Source organism: Danio aesculapii, chromosome 14 (assembly GCF_903798145.1).
Source record: "Danio aesculapii chromosome 14, fDanAes4.1, whole genome shotgun sequence".
Lineage (NCBI taxonomy): Eukaryota > Metazoa > Chordata > Actinopteri > Cypriniformes > Danionidae > Danio > Danio aesculapii.
This window is the reverse complement of record NC_079448.1, coordinates 43100583-43126495: the sequence shown is the minus strand read 5'-3', so window position 1 is coordinate 43126495 and position 25913 is coordinate 43100583. Positions and strand designations below refer to the sequence as shown.

At 38.0% G+C, this 25913-nt stretch overlaps 1 protein-coding gene across 1 annotated transcript in view; it reads left to right on the top strand.

Annotated features, from left to right (window-relative positions):
- drp2 (dystrophin related protein 2) overlaps nucleotides 1-25913 on the top strand; it is a 156351-nt gene that overhangs the window by 25129 nt on the left and 105309 nt on the right. Inside the window, exon 2 of the mRNA XM_056471891.1 lies at nucleotides 19802-19958. Coding sequence (XP_056327866.1) covers nucleotides 19802-19958 — 157 coding nt within the window. The remainder of the gene's footprint in view (nucleotides 1-19801; nucleotides 19959-25913) is intronic.

Sequence of the window (25913 nt, the reverse complement as noted above, 5' to 3'; positions counted from 1 at the left end):
ACCGGAGAAAGGCAAGATAAACTAGGAACAAGGCTAGGAATAGATTACATAACACACAAAGAACATAAAATAAAAGAAATAACACCCAGCATTGAGTGTGTGTGAATGAGGTGTATATATAGTCCATGAAGTAAGTGCAAATGAACGGCAGCTGTGTGTGTGTGTCATCAGCGAAAAACTCGTACAAGTGTGTGTGTGAGGTGCATGACAGGATTGTAGTCCGTATGGTTGTATGGTCCTAGTTAAAGTGAATGATTCCCAGCAACATACCAGCCTGGAACGCTGGTGATTGTGACAGTATCCATATTAGATATTTTAATTTATTCGATACTCAGTTTAAAAACAAATTAAGACCATTTTTTGAATTTACAGTTTTGTTTTAGTAACAACTTTGCAATGGTTAGGATTGCTTATCTTGAAATGTAATATTTCAGCACAGTCTGACAGCAGTAAGTCGTTTGTATGATCTCATTTATACATTTTTGCATTATTTGCTCGTTCCCCAATGTTGTTCTAGTTTAAGCTTTGGGTGGACACCTCTTTTAAAGGTTTATGTAGATGTAAATTATTTGATTCATTTGAATTAGCCACCTTTCTGCCAAATTGTAAAATGGCTAAATTTGTAGATATTTATGTTTTGATTTGACTTTATTGCTTGTGGTTGCTTAATTTTCACAATTCTAATAAATATATCACATTCGCAACTCTGCAGTACCATTTAATTTTGGAGTTGCTAAAAGAAATTATTATTTTATGCAAGGATGCATCAAATTGCTAAAAAAATTGCTAAAACTATATTTTAATGCTATTTTTTCTTTTCAAAAAGAAAAAGGGAAGCTTTAGAAGGGGCTTTTAAAGCTTTTAAAATCACTTTTTTTGTTGGAATGTTTTTTTTAAATAAATTTTTAAATATATCCATTCACAAACCCTATAACCCTTACCTTGAATAGAACAAAACATAGCTGTCAATTACTTCAGTCTAAAATTATAGTATATATTATAGTATAGTATTTGGAGAAAAAGCAATGTTAATAATGATAATAATAGCAATGTTATTAATGATAATAATTACAAAACAAAACAATTATATATACATATATATTTGTAGGGCATTACTTAATATGGTCAATTTAATCAATAAAGGGGTGCCATATTTTATAGAATTGTTTACTCAATCCTCTTAAGGAGTATCAAATTTTTTCGAGTTGAAGACAAAACATCATCTCTCTTGTCCATTGAATAAAGATGGGTGAAAGGGGATTTTTCCGTTTGAGCAGAAAAAAAACTCACTTTTATAAGGGTTTTAAACACAGTTGTGTAGCAACAGTCTGTGAATATAACCAGTTTCTAATGGTGCAAATGTATTAATTTATTTTTATAATCACACTTGTTAAATCCCAGTCTGCAGAAACACTTTGATTGACATTCTCCCTTTGTACGTGTGATCAGTGGGGGAAAGCCCCACCCATTAATGACGATCTCTCTCTCATTAGTATAGGACGTTAGTCTTGCTTTTGAATCTGCCACTATGCGGGCACATAGGCCTTTGTAGCTCCGCCCTCTTTTGAAAAGGGCACAATCTCATTTGAATTTAAAGCAATAATGGCACAATTAGAATCAAAGCCTAAAGGGGGCAGTTTTGAAGAGTTATATAACATTATTTGTGAGGGATTTTGACCTTAAACTTCACATATACACTCTAGGGACATCTAAGAGACTCTAGAGACTTATTTAACATCTTGTTCAATGGAGCATGATAGGTCCGCTTTAAAGTTTTCCAGTGTTGCATTGCAATGTAATTTAACATCTTGATTTTTTCCCAAACTTTTTAAATGTCATTGTTCTTGTTTTGTCACAATAACTTTTTTTTTTATTCTGGATTTGGTGAAAACAGATTTGCATATGCTTATTAAATAAATAATCAAATAATAAAAAAAAAACAATTACTACAACAACCGACCTATATAAATTATTTCAATATTCAGTGACTGGTGTTATTGTACAAGTGCTTACTCCACATTTTGATGTAACATTTTAATACAGCATCAAAAGCAGTATTTACCAGTAATTGCTGAATGCTAGCTGTGTAACTAAAGCATTTTAAAGAACTCCTCCTAAGTTCAACCCTTCACCAGTGACTAGAAATTTTACACGAACCCATTAAACTTACACAAGCAGGATCTCCATTTGATCTTCATGAACATTACAAGAATAGTACACCGCTTGCACTGTGACCCTTTGACGGAAGTGGTATTTTCCTCGGGCTCGGTCTGTTTGTGTTTGTATATGTGTGTGCGCGTGCATATGTGTGCTTGTTTATCGGCTACACACCGATTGAGGAGGTGTATGCTTGTTTATGTTTGTTGTCTGTATGATGAAGGAGCCCTCAGGCAACTATAGAGCACACAGGCTCTCTAATGAAACGTCTGCAGCCTTTATTGAGTCTAATAACACATCATTATATGGGGCACTGGACCCACCCTCTCTAGTACAATAGAGATCTACACAGATGAAGACTTTTTTCTTTTCTTTTTCATTGTACCCCTCCACTTGCTGTGTGATTATGCAGTATATAATAACCAATTCGCTCATTTCTGATTTAGCTTTCTGGGATTTTTATATTTCAAAGCACTAAATCAAGGACAACACAAAAGCGTAAGCAATACACAAATACACTACATTGAAATTATATCATCAGTTTAGAAATGGACATTATATAGTATACTGCAGGTCAGCTATGTACAGTGCATCTGGAAAGTATTCATAGCACTTCACTTTTTCCACATTTTTTATGTTACAGCCTTATTCCAAAATGGATTAAATTCATTGATTTCCTCAAAATTCTACACACAATACCCCCATAATGACAATGTGAAAAAAGATTTGTTGAAATTGTTGCGGATTTATTAAAAATAAAAAACCTGAATTTGTGGGGGAAACGGGAGCACTGGAGGAAACACACGCAAACACAGGGAGAACATTCAAAAAACCACACAGAAACGCCAACTGACCCAGCCGAGGCTCGAACCAGCGACCTTCTTGCTGTGCGGCGATTGTGCTACCCACTCTGCCACCGTGAAATATATGGCTTAAAAAATGATTGCCATTTGTTAAAATAGCCACTTGTAAAATTAGACCTGAGAAATTTATTATTGATTTTATATGTATTTATTAATTTATAAGTTGTAATTTATAGAACTATTGCTTGAAAAAGTCACCCCCATAGGAAAATTAAAAATGAATAATACAGCAGTTTTTATAACAAGAGGTGCATGAAAGAAATGTTTAACCATTTACTGCATTTTAAATGATGACAATACCACACGCCATCTCCTTATGGTGCGTTTCCACTGGCACATTTTGAGCGCAGCAGAGCGAGCGTTTTCAATTCATTCATATGGAAGTTCAGACCACTGCACTGCATGAGCGTTGACGTTAGCTTCTGTATAAATAAATTGAAAATGCTTGCTCCACTTTGAGCTTTGAGCCACAATGTCTTTAAGCAGTATCAAGTGTACCACGCAGTACCATGTATGTACACACATTTCACTCAAACATTTGTGTGTGTGTGCGTGTTTAGTGAATGAGACCCAATGTTTTCAGAGTTTGATAAAAATAGATCAAACGAGCAGAAGCAAGATATGTATTATTATAAATATTTCAAACTCATTCAATCCACAGTGAGACAAATGTTTTGCTAAACGAAGCACAATACACAATCTTCTAGAATATGTTGAAGTTGTCTATTAGTCCTATGACGGAACTAACTGTATGGGTGAAGGTTTACTGCCTGCTTGGTCTTTCCAGTGCACAATGTTGATTTACTTAAAATTTAACTCAAATCTGACTCCAATTTAAATATGAGGTGGTTTAGAATATTAGTATGTTTAAAATTATTTCATCCAATTCAAGCTAATCACCTTATAGGTTGTGATTTGGTCTAATTTAGATCGATTAGCATAAATAAATCCTTATTTTCAGTTAATGGTTCATCATTTACCTGAAGTCGCTTAGAATCAGTATGCTGGCAAGTTACATCTGCTCACGGACACATCCTCACCAGTTCCGGTTTTTAGATAGAGGATATTACTGTAAGCTAATTTCCTTTAAGTAATATTAGGCTGCCCCGTGCTTGCTCATACATAAAGAAAGTTTGATTTAGCCACTAGATTATATCATACGAAATCAGTGATTGTCAGAAGTCAACAGGTCTCTAATGCTGTGGCTATGCTCCATCCATTGAGCCTGAATGTATGACTAATCCTGGTCGTAGGCTGCGGAAACATCAGCCTAAACCATCTACTAGATTTAAATGATTTCAGGAGATATTAGAGTTAAACAAGAATCTTACATTTATTTGTCAGGCAAAGATTTTCCATTCCAATTCACATAATTAAACAAAAGGAACCAATTCAGAATGTACAACATCAATTGCCCAAAGATGCATTTAGGAGTTAGAGATTAAAACCTGACCATGTAGAAATACATTGCAGCAAATAAGTCCTGATGCAGAGCTCAGAGACTTATACACTACAACGTGGTATCCTGGCTACATAATCCCACAGACACTTCTGCACCTTTCGCCTAAATACTCAAATCACCATAAATTCAAGACAATAAAAGCTTCGCCAAGACTCTTGCCTGGTCATAAGTTGATGTGATGACTATTTTCCCTGGAGTGGAGCATCTGGCAAACATTTAACCAAAGCTGAAACACAAATTAACAGATATAATGGAGATTGTAAAATATTACAGTGAAGTTAGGACCACTTTACCAATCACACAGAGACATTTAAAATGACACCAAACATGAATATAGAGCCACAAGAGACACCATATTAAAAACCTAGACATTCTGTGTGGAGCTGCTCTGGTGGAGAAGGTAAAGTCCATGGCAAAGAGAGGGGTTAAGGATTCATGATCGAGACAACCTGAACAACTGGTTTTCTAGCTGATCTTCTTCTCAGATTAGAAAGTTTATTGTTTTAGTGCTTGACCATTCTCGTGGTCATGTCTCGTGTGGAGTTCCATAACAGTTCTCAGGGTTTAATATAATGGAGAGATATAGCTGTCCTTACAATTATAACTGTCTGTTGGGTGGTACCTTTCAAAAGGTACACTTTAAATAATGTTATAAATAATGTTTAGTTTCTGGGTTCGTGTGGGTTTCCTCCGGATGCTACACTTTCCCCCACAGTCCAAACACATACACTACAAAGTGGATGTGTGTGTGTGTGTAAGGGCGTTTCTTAATACCGGAATGGCATCCACTGCGTAAAGCATAAGCTGGAATAGTTGGCGGATCATTCTGCTGTGGCGACCTATGAAATAGAAACTAAGCCGAAGAAAAATGAATGAATGATGTTCATTTTCTTCCACATAATAGATTTTCTTCAAAAGGTCTTGCTTGCTTATGTTTATCGACTCGCAGAAGCATATGAACTATTGACCTGTGTTTTAAGAAGTACCAAAAACCACATTTAAAAAAAAATGTTCTTCTGGTGAATTTCTGGCTGTATATCTGACTGTGTTGTCCTAATGAGCACACATTTGTCTGACAATCGGCTTCTATTCGTGGAATGATTAAAAATAACAAGCACATTAGTGTTTGGATGTCTCGGTGAACACTGTTGATTTAATTATCACTAATTGGAGGCTACATTTAACTAGATCTGTTGAAAAAAAGTTTTGTCTCAAAATAATCTGTGTGGACTAGAAGTAAATTTGTGAGTGAGGACCAACAATCAACAATAGTTTCATTGTTGCTTTGCCATTTAGCAGTGGTTTAAATCCAAATGGGCTTCATATTATATGAACATTCTCGTTGGAGCATCCTTGGGTCTTGCTCAGGGGTACAATGTTGAAACCTCATAGATTTTAAAGATTGCAGAATTTGTACCTGTTTTTTTTTTTTTTTTTTTTTTTGGCGTGCATTTCCTCCGGGTGCTCCAGTTTCTCCCACAGTCCAAAGACATGTGGTATAGGTGAATTGGATAAACTAAATTAGCCATAGTGTATGAGTGAGTGTGTGACTGTGAATGTGTATGGGTGTTTCCTATGACTGGGTTGCGGCTGGAAGGTCATCCAGTGTTTCAAACGTATGCCGGAATAGTTGGCAATTGTTTCCGCTCTACCCCTGATAAATAAGGAAATAAGCCAAAGCAAAATGAATGAATGAATGAATTATTAAATGTTTTCTGGCCCAAATCCTTAAGCCAGGGGTTTTCAAACTGTGGGGCGCCAGCACCTATTAAGGGGGGCGCGAGACTTTATGCGTTCACTAGAGGGAATAATATGATTAACGTTAGCTCCACAGCTAACTATCAGGCACCTCTAGAGTTAATGCATTCCAGTAAAAATATACTAATAAAATGGACCGGGTACTTTTCAAAACTAATGACGGTGAATGAATGAAAGTCAAACTGGTGAGCGTCTGACAAAAAAGTGCCCTTCTGAATCAAATCAGCAGGATGCTCTTCTGGATCTTTCACTTACTCTGAAGACTACTGACTATGTTTACATGGACATCAGTAATAGTTATTTGCCTTAATCTAAATAAGACAACAATATAATTATGTGAAGTGCTTTTTGAATGTTGTGTCACCAGGCTAACGTTATTCACGTTTCCTGCAGAGTCTCATGTATTTTTGGATGTTTCATCTTCAATTTCTCGACTTTAACTGAAGTTCGGCAGTTTAACGTTCCCTCATGAACATTTCATTCATGCCCCCATGACATACTGGGGTATTTGACACGAATATGAAGGACTAGTTGTAGAGTGTTGCTTTTATTGATACCGCACATCGAATGGAAAAAAAAAAACTGTCAGCATTTTGTGTTGTGTGTGTGTGTGTGTGTGCGTATGCGTGTGCGTGTGCGTATGCGTGTGCGTATGCGTGTGCATGTCTGTGTCTGTGCGCATACGCACGTGCGTGCGTGCATGTGCGGTCCTTTACTAACAGCCGCATGTGTGATCTAGTAACAAAATGTGGCGAAAAGTCCTACATGACGGTAATAGTTTGATTGCGGTGTTTACTTCAATAATTCCACTAATATATGCATACTCCACATGTTTTATTTCCATTTCTATTTAGTTCAGTTATCACTTTAGTCGGATTAAGGTAATCAAAAATCACTGTTTACATGGTAGACTCTTAATTAGAATATTGTCTTAATCATATTAAAATCCTATTAAAGTATTGTTGCCCATGTAAACGTACTCAATGTTCAACTCACCCACACCGCCAGCGTGTGTCCTAAAGTTTGAAAACCCTTGCCTTAAGCCACAACATGTTTGTTTCAGTGTTTAGATCTCAGTAGCTGAGACTGATGCTTTGAAAATGGTTTTCAACTTTATCTAGAGCTAAAAAGTAGTTTGAAATATACAAGCAGTGGTATAATGTTAGCAAACATCCCAATAACACCCTTGCTGCTGAGAGTGGTGTTTAGATGAATATGTAAATGTGGGCTTCTCAGTAACAAAATAAACACACAACTAAAATGACAGCAGTGAGAAAACAGCCGTATCTGATAACAGCCGTGTTTACATGAGCTCTGCAATTTGATGCTCTAGTCAAGTAAGGTCATGCCAGGTTTATTCACACAGCACTTTATATAGCAGACTGCTTTAAAGCAAGCAACTTTACAGTATTTAACATAAAAAATAACAGTGTCAGAATTGCTTTCAAGTAGAATTACACTTCAAGTGTCTCTTCAGAATTCTCACTGTAGAGCAAGTTTATTATAGTTAACCAAATGAAATGCGAAATATATAAATGAATCAATCTTAATTCAGACAATTAACAAAAGCTACAACAGTATCTCAATGATATTAAAATTACACTGCTGTTGAGCAAATTAGAACTGTTGAGTCAGATTACTTTTTTCTTGTGCACTGAAAATATGTGAAATGTTTCCATCTTATATTTTTTCCATCTTACTATACAGTCATGAAAAAAATAGGACACCCTATGAAAGACGGTGTATTTTGTTAGTTTTTTTAAATGTATGGTTGTCTAATCTGAATTTTAACAATACTGAAAGATTACAGTAAAATCACTAAACGATTAAAACTAAAAAATAAATAAATAAAATCTTCTGTAGATTTAATTCTGCAAAATTGCATATTCTAACTGAGGAAAAAGTTAGGACACCCTCACATTTATTCACACTTAAAATGGCTCAAATCACAGACAGATGTACCACATTAGGTGCACGTTATTCAGAAATATTTACTCAGCATTTTGAATGAGGAAGCCTCTGAAATTTATTTTGGTGTGCTCCTGACAGTTGAAGTGAGAGAGTGAGCACCATGTTGATAGCAAAAGAGCTGTCTGAGGCCTTCAGAAAAAGAATTGTAGCAGCCTACGAGTCTAGTAGGGGATTTAAAAAGATCTCAAAAGATTTTAAAATGAGCCATTTCACTGTCTGTAAAATAATCTATTAGTGGAGGGCTTTTAGAACAACTGCCAACATGCCCAGGGATGGTCGTCCCAGCAAGTTTACCCTGAGAGCAGACTGCAAGATGCTAAAAGAGGTCTCCAAAACTCTTAAAGATCTGCAGGCTCTAACTTCTGTTGATGTGAAAGTGCACTCCTCTACAATTAGAAAGAGACTGCACAAGTTTAACTTGCATGAGAGGTGTGCAGGAGGAAACCTTTGCTTTCTAAAAAAAACATTAAGGCTAAACTGAAGTGTGTGAGAGAGAATATAGACAAAAACCTGGACTTCTGGAATAATGTTCTTTGAACAGATGAGGCCAAAATTTAATTATTTGGACACCAGAACAGACGACATGTTTGGCGTAAACCAAAAACAGCATTCCAGGAAAAGAAGCTCATAACAACTGTAAAGCACAGAGGTGGAAGTGTCATAGTTTGGGGTTGCTGGTCAACTCACCATCAAAGCATCCACCATGAATTCTACAGTGTATCAGAGGGTGCTTGAGGAACACATGAGATCGTCTGTCCGAAACTTAAAGCTGAAACAGAACTGGGCCATGCAGCATGACAATGACTCAAAACCTACCAGTAAATCAACCAAGGACTGGCTGAAAACTAAGAAATGAAGAGTTCTGGAATGGCCAAGTCAAAGCCTAGATCCTAATCCTATTGAGATGCTGTGGGATGACGAAACAAGCTGTGTACTCAAGAAACCCCTCCAACATCTCACAGATGAATGAATTCTGCATTGAAGAGTGGGCTACACTTTCCTCAGACCAATATCAGAGACTGGTAGATGGCTACGAGAAACGTCTCACTGCAGTTATTTCAACCAAACAGGGTAACACTATTAAGGGATAGGGTGTCCTAACTTTTTCCTCAGTTAGAATATGCCTATTTGTAGGAATACATTCACAGAAGGTTTTGAAACGTTTTTTTTTTTTGGTTTTAATTGTTTAGTAATATTACCTTATTTTTTCTGCATTGTTAAAATTGAGATTAAATAACCATTTATTAAAAACCCTTACAAAATACCCAGGCTTTCATAGGAGGTCCTCATTTTTTTCATATCACTGTATTTTAATAGTTTTTATTTCCATTTATATCCAGAGTTTTACCATAAAATAATAATATTCAAATAGAAACCCAGCTTATAAGGTATTTAGGAGAATACCACAGAAGAATCCCAGTAAAATCTGTGTGAAAGCACACCTGAAGCCAAGAAACATAATACTGGCCCAGGAAAATATTGCTGAGATGAGCTCCAAAAGATAGTTCTTTTTATCTGGAATTCAAAGCTATATGTGTGCTGCAAATCTAACACTACCCACACCTCTAACAGCAGCAAACCCACAGCGAAGCAGCTTCATGCTGTGAGGCCGCTTTTTATCAGCAGAGCCGGAGCATCTTGTTAAAATAGAAAGAAGTCAGGATTCTGAAAATACAGTGAGACGGAAATGAATTTGTGTTCCCGAAAACAAAAACACTGTACTGACACAAATAGGTAAATGCTCTACATTGTCTTGGTGCACCATCATCATGTGACTAACCTAAAAGGCCTGGAGCGAGTCTAAAATGGTACATACTTCACCCATGACTTAATGCGGTCATCGCTGCATTAGCTTTGCAATATATTGCCGATTGTTACAATGTCTTGTGGGCATTCAGTTGATGAGCGATGCAGTGATTTTGCTGATATTAAAGGTTGAAGTCAGAATTATTAGCCCTTCTTTTAAATTTAAATTCTTTTATATTTTTCCCTCAGTTTCTGTTTAACGGAGAGATTTTTTTCAACACATTTCTAAACATAATAGTTTTAATAACTAATATCCAATAGCTGATTTCTTTTCTCTTTGCCGTGATGACAGTACATAATATTTTACTAGATGTTTTTCAAGATACTAGCAATCAGCTTAAAGTGCAATTTAAGGGCTTAACCAGGTTAATTAGGTTAACTAGGCAAGTTAGGGTAATTAGGCAAGTCATTGTATGACAGTGGCCTGTTCTCTAGACATTGCTTAAGAGGGCTAATGATTTGCTGCTTTGATAACTATTGTAATACCTCCTTCCTATGTCACTTTCCACATGCTTGGCCTGTTTTCTATGGTGCTTGGTAGATGCACCAGGGACTCGATTATAGCACTCAAACTTAAAATCAGATGTACAGGCACAGACAGTAGGTATCCTTGAATTTTGTCCAGACCAGTTTTATTAGTTTGCCTATTATTTAATGCTTCTGTTGAACTACATTTCAAAATCAACACTTGATTTTCATCTTTATTTATTTATTTATTTATTTATTTATTTATTTATTTATTTTCCTTTTTCAATTTAATTTAATTTTGTAATTTCTGATGAGTTATTGCTTTTTCAGTTTCAACACTTTAAAAAAAGTTGACTCGACTTAAAGTTTTAAGGCAACTCGCTTGCACAGCATTTACTTTTTTCTTTTTTCTTTTTTTACAATGAAGTTATTTTAGTGACCACTGTGGGTTTTTCTTCAGTTGAAGGGTATCACTCAAAAAAGATTTTTGCTGCTTGTTCAAACTAATTTAAAATAAGCTAAAGCAACACACTTTTTGAGTTTTTTGGGGACAACTTAATTATCAAGTTAGAAGTTAACCTTATCGATTTGTGTTGGGACAACATAAGGAATAGTGTGGAACTCAACATTTTTTTACACGACTGTATGTTATGATTGACTTCCCCTGTCCTGTAAGTATATTTTTTATTTGTACACAACTCTTGTTACCTGTTTGTTGTTCATTTTTTTAAATTCACGTCACTGCTAACCCTGAGTTTATTATTCTCTTTTCTAAAAAAAAATGACTACACTGTAAAAAATGTGCAGTTTTCTATATTTTGTGATTTATGTTTTCATTCATTCATTTTCTTTTTGGCTTAGTCCCTTCATTAATCAGGGGTCGCCACAGCGGAATGAACCGTCAACTTATCCAGCATATGTTTTACATAGCGGATTCCTTTCAAGCTGCAACCCAACACTGTAAAACTCCCATACACTGTCATTCACACATATACATTACAGCCAATTTAGCTTATCCGATTCACCCAAACCACATGTCTTTGGACTGAGGGGGAAACCGGAGCACCCGGAGGAAACCCACAGCAGCTCAGGGAGAACATGCAAACTCCACACATAAATGCCAACTGACCCAGCAAAGGCTCAAACCAGCGACCTTGTTGCTGTGAAGCAATCATACTACCCACTGCGCTACTGGCGCTGATTCATGTTTTAATTTTTTATTTTACCCAATTTTTTAATGTTTTGAATTGCATTATGTGACCTTGATCTTTCTTCCAACAACTTTTACTCTTGAAAAGTTTAAAAAAGTGACTTTTATTAACATTTTTAATAGTTTAATATGATATATTGTCTGGGCTGGTGTTGTATATTACCGTACAAAAACCTTGTTATAAGCTGCCAGTTCATTTACTGTTATTTTACTGATGTATTTCTCTATATATTATTTCTTACACATTATATTGATTCAAACTACTACAGTGTCACTAATTAGCAAGAGGAGAAATGGTCGTGCCCAACTGAGCCTGATTTCTCTCAAGGTTTTTTTCCTTCACTTTCGTCAATTGGTGAAGTTTGTTCTTGGCTTGCTTAGTTTGGGACTTTTGGAGCTGTGCATCGATGGATTTGCTCTTCGATGTTTAGACTTTCAGCAGTGAAAAATTAAACCACAATGAACTGAAATAACCTGAACTTCAGCTCTGAAAACTAGACTGACACAGTTTCAATTTACTAGAACTTCTATGTTCAGCTGCTTTGACACAATCTACATTGTAAAAAATGCTATAGAAATAAAGATGAATTGAACTTAATTGAATTAAAAGTCACTTTGTTAAGCTGTAGAGTTGAATTTTCAACATTAAAAGTTGACAGAGCAGAGCTCAACATCCCATAATGCAATTCACAACCGCAAATAAACAGAAAACACCTGTTAATCACAAATCACACCTTTCCCCCTTGACCACTCATAAATACATGTGCCCTTTAAATAAATATACTGTATGTTTTCTCTTCTCGGTTATTTCCCCCCTGTATTCCCTAAGGTTTGTCAGTGTTTTGAGTGGCATGTATATATAACGGGCTAGAAATAATGCAGTTGTTAGTGTCAGCTGCATGCTGGGAGTCTGGGGGTTATTGAAACACAAGGTTCTTCTCTCTCAATCCTGTGTGCAGCATCAGCTGGGAGGTAGACAGAACCTGCATGTCTCGAAAACAATTCCAGTCTGTGTGGGCAGGTGGCTAAACGACTTGCTTATATTTTATTTATCATGTTGTGAAAATGCGATTCCAGCAAACAGATCAGATTTCGTCCCATGAGTTCCTCCATGTAAATGCAGGGCAATGGGTTGAGACGTGCTTTCCTGTTTCATTACATGCTGAGACATCACAGAGCTGTGTTTTGCTCCTCGCTATGCATTAGTCTTCTTTTGACATGCCAGGGTTGAAGATCGAGGCTTTTTAGTTAGCTGAAGCTGTGACTTACTGGGTAGTAATGCAAGTAGTCTGTGGTGTTTCTTTGAATGTTTTAAATAATAATTACATATGTAATGCTGTAAAATAATTTTTTGTTATATTGGTTTTACAATGAAACAGTCACTACTACTTCTACTACTACTAGTACTACTAATAACATAACCACAAAACCAAACATATAACCAATGTACCGGTCGTAAATATGATAATTATTATTATTAATATTATTATTATTATTATTATTATTATTATTATTGTTCTTCTTCTTCTTCTTCTTCTTCTTCTTCTTCTTCTTCTTCTTCTTCTTCTTCTTCTTCTTCTTCTTCTTCCTCTTCTTCTTCTTCTTCTTCTTCTTCTTCTTCTTCTTCTTCTTCTTCTTATTATTATTATTATTATTAATGGTATTGTTATTAATAATAATAAGAAGAAGAAGAATAACAACAATAATAATATTAATAATAATAGTAGCAATATTAGTAAAAATAATATTACAACACAACCAAACCAAAAATATATGTTTGTACAGTTATTATTATTATTATTATTATTATTATTATTAACAACAACAACAATAATAATAATAATAATAATAATAATAATAATAATAATGATAGCAATAATAATAATAATAATAATAATAATAATAATAATAATAATAATAATAATAAAAATAATAAAAATAATAATAATAATAATATTACTAGTAATATTAATAATAATAATGTAATAATATTACAACAAAACAAAATCTTAGTATAACCAATGTACCAGTCATATTTTATAACAATTACAACAACAACAACAACAACAACAACAACTATAATAATAGTAATAATAATAATAATAATAATAATAATAATAATAATAATAATATTAATAATATTAATAATAATAATGTAATAATATTACAACAAAACTAAATCTTAGTATAACCAATGTACCAGTCATATATTTTATAACAACAACAACAACAACAACAACTATAATAATAATAATAATAATAATAATAATAATAATAATAATAACAATTATACAATTTTCTCTTTTTAAACTGAAATGTAAATAATTTACTGTAGTGTTTTTAAGAGTATTGTTTTATTGACTGTTTGGTGCCTATTTATAATATTTTCAAGGTGTAATTATAATATAAGATGTATGGTTTAGTTTTTTTGTTTGAATAAATCAAATTTGACACAATGTAGCTTTTATATGGTATAAAAAATACAGTATTTACATATGTATTTGCAGTGGACAAATATACAGCATATGTTAAGTTAAACTTTGTATAGCTAAAAAGGTATAAACATAATGTCATGGATTGGTCAGGCTCTCACGACCCCCACTCACGAAGATCACCATCACCTGACTTCTAATGAGCACACAGCTGCATCACATTCACGAGCACCAGATAAAAGCACAGCACTCCAGTCGCTCATTGTCCGGGCTCGTCTCGACGAAAGCGGACAACTGAGCGACCACTCAGCGTAGTCATCCTCAGCTAAAACAAACGATTTACTTACCTGTTCTCTTTGTATTCCTCCTAGTCTTCCTGGTCCTCCCGAATCGTCCTGTCTTCTAGTCCTTCCAAGTCTGTGTCATCCTCTGTCAGCTGTATCTGGTGTGTGCTGTCCATCCTCGTGTATTCCTGTTACCCAGCCACGGAGGAAAAGACCCCAACATCATTCCTGATCCTCCTGGCTATCCTTCATGTGCTCCTTGTTGTCATTTAATAAACACCCTAACGTTTCCTTACCTCTGTCTCCTGTCCGCTTCATAACAGAAGCCCGGACCTTTAACGACGACAACATGAGCACCCCCGATCACCTTCAAGAGCTGGTGGACCAGTTGAAGCGGATTCTACAGCCACCAGCTCCACTTTCCAACGCACCACCAGCACCGAGCACTTCCGCCTCCACAGTTTCTTCTTCGGCCCTTCCTTCCAGTCCCATGGCCCGACCAGCGCCCTACTCAGGCGGAGCGGGGGAGTGCAATGGTTTTCTGTTACAATGTTCCCTCATATTCGAAATGCAACCTTCTCTATATCCCACAGATAAGTCGAAGATCGCCTACATCGTATCTCTACTCTCTGGACCTGCACTTAAATGGGCTGAGACGATCTGGAACCAAGCCGGGCCGGTCATGAATTCCATCACTACCTTCACGGAGTATTTCAAAGAGGTGTTTGGACGTTCTGATGGGGAAGTAGCCGCTGGAGAGCAGCTGTATCATCTAAAGCAAGGTACTCTATCTACACAGGAATATGCGCTCCGGTTTCGCACTCTAGCAGCTGCAAGTGGATGGAATGAGAGATCGTTGTTGACCACGTACCGGCTCGGCTTGGAACCCACGCTCCGAATCCAACTGGCCACATTAGATGATACAATGGGTCTGGAGAGATTCATCCAACATTCTCTCCGATGTTCCGATCGTCTCCGTTCCTATCAACAGGACACCATCACCCCCTCGTCTGCACTCCTCCAATCGCCTGAGTCAACAGCCTCTCCAGAACCAGAACCCATGATAATAGAGTCTGGAAGACTGACATCAGCGGAACGACAGAGGAGGCTGACCCGGGGTCTGTGTCTATACTGCGGTGTCAGTGGACACACCCGTATGGAGTGTCCCCTTCGTCCCATTCGGACTTCAGTGAGTGTATTCAGTACGAATATTGAACAATGTAAACCACTTACTACCACCGTACAAATAACTACTGCCTCTATTTCTCTCCTTGTCACAGCCCTCATCGACTCCGGGTCAGCAGGGAACTTCATCTCCCAATCCCTCTGTCGTCAACTCCACCTCCGTACTGAGGCGTCCTCGCATATATACCAGATACAACCGATAACCCAGTGCACTCGATCTTCGACCCGTATCCATCGACAATGCGAAGACATCCTTCTTCAAGTGGGGTTGTTACATCAAGAGAGGATTCAATTTCTGGTTCTGGAGGGTGCAAATATGGACATCATTCTAGGGCGCCCGTGGCTGGTGAAGCACGATCCCATCATCTCTTGGGGCACAGGAGAGATAAAGAAATGGGGATCTGGATGTACACCTGCCTGTTTTCCAAATCTCCCTCTTCAAGGTCGGAACCCCATTTCTTTGTTTGCAACATCGGTCGAGAGCCCTCCTGAGAAGCAGTCTATCCACATTCCTAAGGAGTACAGCTCCTTTCATGATGTCTTCTGCCCCAAGAGAGCTTCCCAGCTACCGCCGCATCGGCCATGGGACTGCGCGATCGACCTAGTTCCAGATGCCCAGTTGCCAAGAGGTAGGATCTACCCGCTCTCGCTTCCAGAGAATCAGGCAATGGAAGATTACATAAGGGAGGCTCTGAGTCAGGGGTACATACGTCACTCAAAATCACCAGCCGCCTCAAGCTTCTTCTTTGTGGCCAAGAAGGACGGAGGGCTGCGTCCATGCATCGACTACAGGGTCCTAAATAACGGTACAGTAAAATACCGATATCCCCTTCCTCTGGTACCAGCCGCTTTGGAACAGCTCCGAGAAGCTAAAGTCTTCACTAAATTGGACCTCCGCAGCGCGTATAATCTGATAAGAATACGTGAGGGGGACCAATGGAAGACAGCATTCGTGACCCCTACTGGCCACTATGAATATGAGGTCATGCCTTACGGTCTGGTCAACGCCCCCTCCGTATTCCAAAACTTCATTCATGAAGTCCTCCGGGAGTTTCTTCACCACTGTGTAATAGTGTACATAGATGACATCCTCATTTACTCCCGGAGTGAGGCCGAACATCGCCAACACGTTGCGGAGGTCCTACACACATTGAGAGAACATCACCTCTACCTCAAAGCGGAGAAATGCTCATTCCACCAGAAGTCGATTCATTTCTTGGGATACATCATTGACCAAACCGGTATACGTATGGATGGGAAGAAAATTGAGGCTGTTCTATCCTGGTCAGAACCCACTTCCATTAAGGAGCTCCAGAGGTTTCTTGGGTTTGCTAACTTTTATAGACGGTTTATCAAGGACTACAGCAGGATTACATCACCTCTCACTAATCTCCTCAAGGGTAAACCCAAAGGACTGGAGTGGACCAAAGAAGCAGCCGCAGCCTTCCGCCTTCTTAAGAAGGAGTTCACAAGGGCCCCACTCCTGACTCATCCTGACCCAAATCTTCCTTTCGTGGTGGAAGTGGACGCATCCACCACCGGCGTCGGGGCAGTATTATCTCAACATCATGATACACCGCCCCGACTGCATCCCTGTGCCTATTTCTCTCGGAAGTTGAGCCCGGCGGAGCAGAATTACAGCATAGGAGACAGGGAGCTTCTAGCAATCAAGCTAGCCTTGGAGGAGTGGCGTCACTGGTTGGAGGGAGCCAAACATCCGTTCCAGGTGATCACAGATCACAAAAACCTCCAATACATCAAAGAGGCCAAGAGACTATGTCCACGTCAAGCCAGATGGTCACTTTTCTTCTCACGTTTTGATTTCTCCATTTCCTATCGTCCAGGACCCAAGAATCTAAGAGCAGACGCTCTCTCTCGTTTACACGAGCATCACGATCATGAAGAACTCCCAACGAAGATTCTTCCCGAACACATCTCCATTTGTCCGATCACCTGGAACGCTCCTCCAGTCGTTGCCACTCCGGAAGCCCCTGCTCCGCCGGGATGCCCTCCTCATCGGCAGTTCATACCACCTGAACACCGGGTAGATCTGATCCACTCCTTACATACCTCGCTAGGCACTGGACATCCAGGGATCAACAATACTCTCTCGCTAGTATCCCAACGATTCTGGTGGCCAAACATGGCAAGGGATGTGAGGCAATATGTTCAGGGCTGTAAGGACTGTGCCCAATCCAAGAGCCCACGTCATCTACCCGCTGGAAAGCTCCATCCCTTGCCGATTCCGAACCGTCCCTGGTCACACCTAGGAGTGGACTTTATCACTGACCTCCCTTCGTCAGAAGGTAATACCTGTATTCTAGTCATAGTAGATAGATTCTCAAAGTTTGTCAAACTAATCCCTCTGAAAGGTCTTCCCACAGCCTTTGAAACTGCCGACAATATCTTTAATCAAGTCTTCAGGTCATTTGGTATTCCAGAAGATATTGTGTCGGACAGAGGTCCACAGTTCATCTCACGTCTATGGAAAGCCTTCTTCAAGCTCCTAGGTGTGGCCGTCAGCCTCTCTTCTGGATATCATCCCCAAACCAACGGGCAGACAGAGAGGAAGATTCAGGAGGTGGGACGGTTCCTGAGGACCTTCTGCAGTGGTCACCAGAACTCCTGGAGCCAGTATTTGGGCTGGGCAGAATATGCCCAAAATTCACTGCGGCAACCCTCCACCGGACTCACGCCATTCCAGTGCGTCCTGGGCTTCCAACCACCGCTCTTTCCCTGGGATGGCGAACCATCTGATGTCCCCGCAGTGGATCACTGGTTCCGGGAGAGCGAGAGAGTCTGGGACGAGGCTCATCAACATCTGCAGAGGGCAGTCCGTCGAAGCAAGGTAACCGCCGATAGGAGAAGGTCTGAAGAACCCAGATACACACCCGGACAAAAGGTGTGGCTATCCACCCGGGACATACGCATGCGACTGCCCTCTCGCAAGTTAAGTCCCCGATTTGTTGGTCCCTTCACCATCGTGGAACAGGTTAACCCCGTCACCTACAAACTACAATTACCCTCTCACTACCGTATTCACCCTACATTCCACGTATCACTCCTGAAACCCTATCACGATCCTGTTCTTCCCTCCACAGAGCCTGACCACGAAGAGGAACCCCCTCCTCCACTGCTCCTAGAAGAAGGAGCCGTCTACGCAGTGAAGGAGATCTTGCGTTCCCGACGTCGTGGTGGCCAGTTGGAGTACCTGGTGGACTGGGAAGGGTACGGCCCCGAAGAAAGGACATGGGTTCCCAGAGCTGATATTCTCGATCCTAGTCTCATGGTGGAGTTTCATGAGAGCCACCCTGAGTTCCCAGCGCCTAGAGGCAGAGGGAGACCACCACGGCGTCGGAGGTGTCGGCCCTCAGGAGCGGGCCCTGGGGAGGGGGGTACTGTCATGGATTGGTCAGGCTCTCACGACCCCCACTCACGAAGATCACCATCACCTGACTTCTAATGAGCACACAGCTGCATCACATTCACGAGCACCAGATAAAAGCACAGCACTCCAGTCGCTCATTGTCCGGGCTCGTCTCGACGAAAGCGGACAACTGAGCGACCACTCAGCGTAGTCATCCTCAGCTAAAACAAACGATTTACTTACCTGTTCTCTTTGTATTCCTCCTAGTCTTCCTGGTCCTCCCGAATCGTCCTGTCTTCTAGTCCTTCCAAGTCTGTGTCATCCTCTGTCAGCTGTATCTGGTGTGTGCTGTCCATCCTCGTGTATTCCTGTTACCCAGCCACGGAGGAAAAGACCCCAACATCATTCCTGATCCTCCTGGCTATCCTTCATGTGCTCCTTGTTGTCATTTAATAAACACCCTAACGTTTCCTTACCTCTGTCTCCTGTCCGCTTCATAACACATAACACAAAACATTTGTTGTCATGACTTTTTGTCATATAATTGTTTTAAAGTAGACTTTCTGGTGAAGCATATAGCATCTCGAACATAACATATGCTGTTGTCTCGCTATAATATATGCTGTTGTCTCAGTATGTTTCAGCAGGGAATAACATTCTGAAACCCTTAGAAATAATAAAACTGAAATGGTGACAAGGTGCTCTAAGAGTATGTCCCGAGACTGTAGATATATGGATGTTTTTTTCTTTTATTTCTTCAGTGCTGTGATCTCAGTGCTGTCTAAGTTTGACCGTGGGCCCGTGCCCTGTGGCGGCCTGTCGTTTGCTGTGTTGGCAGGGTACGACTTGAGGCCTTTTCGGACAACAGCGGGAAGCTCCAGCTGTCCCTACAGGAGATCATCGAATGGCTGACAGCTAAAGACGAGGAGCTGTCCGAGCAGCTGCCCATCGGAGGAGACGTCGGGGCAGTGCAGCACCAGCGGGAGTTTCACCAGGTTGGCTGAACACACTCACTCATGCTGTCTTCTCTCGCATTAGCATATCTCTTCTCTTGCTGACTTCGCTCTTGAACACGGTTAATCTTGTCATCTATCAACATAACAGAGTCAATTCAATATTTAAGACTGCAATATGGCAGCAGGAGTTCAGACGGGATGACATTAAATATCCGAGCCCACCCACCTGTAGGTTAATAAAAAGCCTCGGAATCCATTATCAAGATGCAAAAGTAGACCTGAATAAAACATGTTTAATTGAAAACCGGAAACCCCCCTCTGTTTAGAACTCACAAAGAGATCAACAAAACATAGAACAAAAGAAACAGTGTAGGCAAAATATGCATTCGGAGTTAGTCGTTTAAGGTGTGTGTTATTTAATCTATTGTTCTTGTTTTTCTTTGTCCAATTAAAGAGTTAATTAATGACAAAATACATATACTGCCATCATTTATCAAACCTGTAGTCTAAAATATGCTGAGTTAAAGTTAGCTACTCTGCATTTTCACAGAGCTGAATAGGTTAAAGCAATGTCTTTTTTAACATAGGGCTCTATTGTAACAATCTGGACACAAAGTCTAAAGCTCATGGCGCAAAAGCATTAAGGTTGTGTCTGAATCCACTTTTGCCATTTTAAGAAAAGAAAAATACGATTTGCCCCCCGGTGCATGGTCTAACAGGGTTGTGCTTATTCTCTTAATGAGTTATGGGTGTGTTTTGAGCATAACATGCATTAAACCAATCAGAGTCCCATCTCCTATTCCCTTTAAGAGTCAGTTAAAGGGCCATGGCACATTTGCTATTTACATGTCGGACTTTGTAAGTGGTTAAAACTGAACACTTTACTAGCGAGAAAACAGTTAAACAGACCATCTGCAGCATGAGGATGATAAAACAAGCCTCCTTCATTCGGCCTCTTTACTTTCTCTTTACTTTACTTTTACTCTTTACTTTACTCCTTTACTTTTCGTTGAGCATGGAAACGGCGTTGTACACACTGCACTGAAGACATCCATTAGCCTACATATTTAATTTAGTTTGTTAAGCACAAATATTTGTTTCCAAACTATTTCTAAATTCACTTCTAATTTCCAGCAAACAAATGAATTAACTACAATAACGAAGTGTGGATAGTTATAGACTATCCAAACGCATGTCCTATTTTTTTGCCCCTTATGGTAATGCATAGGCAAGGCAAGGCAAGTTTATTTATATAGCACATTTCATACACAGTAGCAATTCAAGGTGCTTTACATAAACAGGAATAAAAGAGACATGTATAAATAAAATAAAAATAAATAATACAAAAACAGTGTAAAGACAGTTTTTCCTTATTCAAAAACACTGGTGTATCATATTTTCTCATTTTACTCTGGAACTTCCCCATTCTGGTGATCACCCCCCATGTAAACTTTTTCGGTACCTATTAATCTATTGGACATCTCCAACAGATTTAATTTCTCACCTAAAATCGAAAAGTTAAGCTTTACAGCTCTAATTAGGCCTACAAAACCCGACAGGTGGACAAATCTAAACTTGTTTTTAGTAAATCAAATATAAATATGCATATAATAATAATAATAATAATAATAATACTGCTAATAATACCATTATACAAATGCAAATTGTTATGAATAAACTAAAAAAGCCCCCCATTGTAAAGAAAGCATGGAGGTAGTAATTTTTATATTTATGTAGAAAATAATAATTTTTGTAACGTTTTAATCCTCTATTTTTTTCATATGTAAAGATATTTGTGTATTGCTGTACATCTTGTGTGTATTAAGCAATGTGTAAACGTTTGGACCTGCATAGGCTTATAATTAACACGCTCTGCTCTGGACTTTCGACCAGCTTTTAGTTGGTCAATGGAGCGGTCTATCACAGTAACAATGTGCCTTAACACGCCTCCTTTAGACCGGCACGCACATGAGTTCACAGAGTGGCACAAATTTGTATTAAAATTGTTTGCTATTTAAACAGCGTGGTGCAAAACGTGAAAATTAGGGTTGCGCTGGTCTGAATAGAATTAATTGATTTAATATGTTAAAATGTTTTCTGATGTCTACAGTATATACTGTGGTAGGCATGTGGCTTAGGTAAGTATAAAATTAATCCAGAAAGGGTTTTATATGCTCCTTTATAATCACATAAATTACCCCTAGAAAAGTGCACATATAATTTATTTTACATTATTTCACACCAGAAATAAACTGACAGTAAAAGCTGAGTGATATGACACGATGCATAAACGTGCATTGAACACTTATACTCAGCAGTCTACAAGTGTTTGTTGCCTCACTACAAACATATGTGGCACATTTCACAATATACACGCAACTAATAAAAGATACAGTTAAACAGCCCTTATGCCTCTTTGAGATGCTGCTAAATAAATGTATAATCTGTATATCCTGCATTTTGCATTCTGTCAACAAGCTAAGATATGGAGCTAAGATACTCCATGCCTGGTTGAATTACAATTACGTCAGAACTGGTTTTTTTTTTTTTTTTGTTTGGATTGGCCTGTTTTTCACTAGGATTTTACACTCCAAATTTACATGACAGCAAGTAAACAATGGTGTTTGAGGCTCACGGTATGTCATTTCTATGTACTGAAGTTGTATTATTCAGCTATGCCAGGGTTTAGATGTGCCCCTGTTCCGGAAAGCTACCTCCTACAGAATTTAGCTCCAACCCTGTTCAAACACACCTGAACCAATTAATTAGGACCTAAAGGAGCACTTGATAATTAGAGACAGGTGTGTGTGGTCAGGGTTGCAACTGACATTTGCAGGAAGGTAGCTCTCCAGGAACAGGGTTGGTGACCCCTGAGCTATGCCGAGGTATATGCAAATTTTCATTATATGTACAATTACTATGTAGGTATCTTAAAATCAACCTACAAACACTAAAAATAAGCATGTAAATTTAGTTTGAGAAACAAACCTACATTTTCATTACTTACTGATAAAAAAATGATTGAATCAGCGATTGACTCTTTTATCAGTATGTGAGGGAATCACAGAAATGGATTACCTGATTCATTGAAGCGATCTGACTCAAAGAAGAGCTTCGTTCATGGATCACATCACTACTTTTCACACAAACTCAGATGAACCAAGGAAAGCAGGGGTGGATGTCAGGATTTTGTTTCATTTGGTTTGAAAATGATGACAGATTTGTACTTTAGGTGGGTTCTGGCTTTAAATATGGACCACTCTTCTGCACACACACATTATATGTTTAGCATTCAAACATGTTCTTTCTCCCAGTTCACAAACCCCCTCTCCCAGATAAACAGACGCCTTGTAATTGGTCCTGTACTACTGCAGGTTACTGTTTCCATCTTAGCACCAATTTCCACTGCTGTCAGCTGAATAAAGCAGGGGGGAAAAGAAGTACTGTGAGGAAAGAGAGTGAGAAAGAGAGAGAGAGATCTTTCTCTCTGTGACTGACACATTGTGAAATCAGCCTCCAAATTAACAGGCCTGCATCTCACTGTCCTTTTCTTTGCTCTCACTTATTTCTGCCTTAAGGCCAAAATATACATCCCTTTACTTGTATGCTGGATTATGCATTTATGGTCGAGATCAATAGTAGAAAGCTATTTATAAACAGTTGATTAAATTAAAATAATGTAGTCTTCATAATTTAAAATTTGAAGAAATTTAACTTGCATTTATAGTATGCTACTAGAACAGGGGAAGGTTTTAATAGTTTTAGATTTTATTTTGTTTTGACTTTTTGTTTTTAAATTCAGTTAGTTTTAATTAGTTTTTAGAGGTAAATTTACTAGTTTTTGTAAATAAGAATATATGTTAGGTGCAAGATTCAAAGTCATCAGAATAAATATTGGATAAAAATACTGAACCAAAGTAACATTTTCTTGAAACGTATTCAGAGGACACATGAACGCTATCATTTGCCCATCCTTACATTTAAATACAACCGCCCACAAGATAGCAGCCTTAAGTTCAATATGTGTGCAAGGCTGCTTCTGAGGTTAGATACACAGTAGTGATGGAAGTTCGGATCTTTCGTGACAATTCTCCCATGTTAGGACTCAACATACCAAAAACATGTAGTCAGCAATCATTATGATTTTCTGTTATGAAATAAACTTACGTTTCGCCAGATCCTCTCATTTAAACCTTTCACTGATGGTTCACGATTCATTTATTGGTCACACTCCATAGAATTAGTACGTATTATTTCATCATGAATCACCGTAAGAAGTATAGAGAAAATAAACAAACAACAAACACAAATGAATCCTGAAAGTTAAAACACTAAGCCAACATCAACAATCAAACATTAATCTTAAACAAATAAACCAAATTACCCTATTTTTCCCTCCAACCAGGAGCTGAAACTCATGAAGGAGGAATCCATGAAGCAACCGTATACCTGTGCCCCTTTTACTGTGTTTCACCTAGCGTTCCATGCTTTGTTTTCATTCATTACTACACACAATATATATCCGGTGTGTATATATATATATATATATATATATATATATATATATATATATATATATATATATATATATATATATATATATATATATACATACAATATATATATATATATTGCTGTCATAATTAAAGTCCTCAAACAACTTAATTCATTCAACAAATCAAACCATATAAAAAATACAACAAAATAACAAAAAATTCTAAATCATAAACAAAGTAACCCATTATTTCAAGTTTCTTCACACAGACTCTGAGTTCCCGTATGGGTCAAACACCTGGCAGTGCAAAGTAAATAGATTTACTTCTAAAAGGCTTACAGTATGTATTAAATACATTTACAAAGACAAAATGAAGGTCGTTTTTGCTAGAATTTTAGTTAGACTCGTATTTTTTTTTATTTCAGTTAGCGAAAATATTTTAAAATTTTAGTTTTTGCTTTTTCATTTCCATTAACAATAATAACATTGGACCAGAGTTACAAAATAACCAAGGTTCTTCAAAAAAAAAAAAACAAAACACGCAGTATAACAAAAGCTTAAATAAACTTAAAAATAAGTGAAATGCTGTTATTGTTTTAATCTCACTAGAAAGCATTGTAGCCAATCATGTGCATGCATATTAATGATCCTGTGTGGATCGTCTGAACTGTTTTTTTTTTTTTTTTGTTTGGATTGGTCTGTTTTTTCACTGGGATTTTACACAGAATTTACATGACAGCAAGAAAACAATTTGTGTTTTAGGCTCAAGGTATGATCAAAATTAGAGAACAGCAATGATTGTAGCAAGAAGAAAAATTGCAATTAAAATTTCAGAAGGTTACAACAGCAAGTCACACATTTTTGAGAACTGTTCAGCTGCCAGTTAAATGGGTTTTATCAAAGAAATTGCAGCTGCTTATTAACACCAATAACTGGGAGGAATCTGAAAGTGTTAATTTTTTTTTGATCTGTTTTCTTTTTCAAATAATCATTAATTTCTTTTTTTTTTTAAATACTGCGATTCATAATTTATGTAACTGTTAAAATATGCTTAAAGTCTCTTTTACTTCTGCTAGAACTGCATCAAATGGGTCTAAGCAGTGGTCCTAAAATCTTGGAAAAACCACTTTGGTTTTCATTTGAAAGCGAATTGGAACCTTCTTAAAGAGACGGTCTGCTTTTAGTGTGCACTCGAATGTGATTCATTTACAGCTGCTAAAAGGGAAAACCAACTCAAGTATGATTTATCTGAACTAAATTAGGACATTTTTATTGCTCATAACTTTTGAAGAGAAAAAAGACAGACACTGGACAAGGATGAATCTGTCTATGGTGTAGTTCTCACATACAATTAAATGGAAAATAATATGAAAGGCTGTGCATTGGATTGCGTGCATACACTAATGTATGCGCATAAAAACTAAGTATACTTGGTGCTTTATTGCTCCATTTTTTGCTCTTAATGCAATAAGCACATGCATATAAGCACATCCTATCCT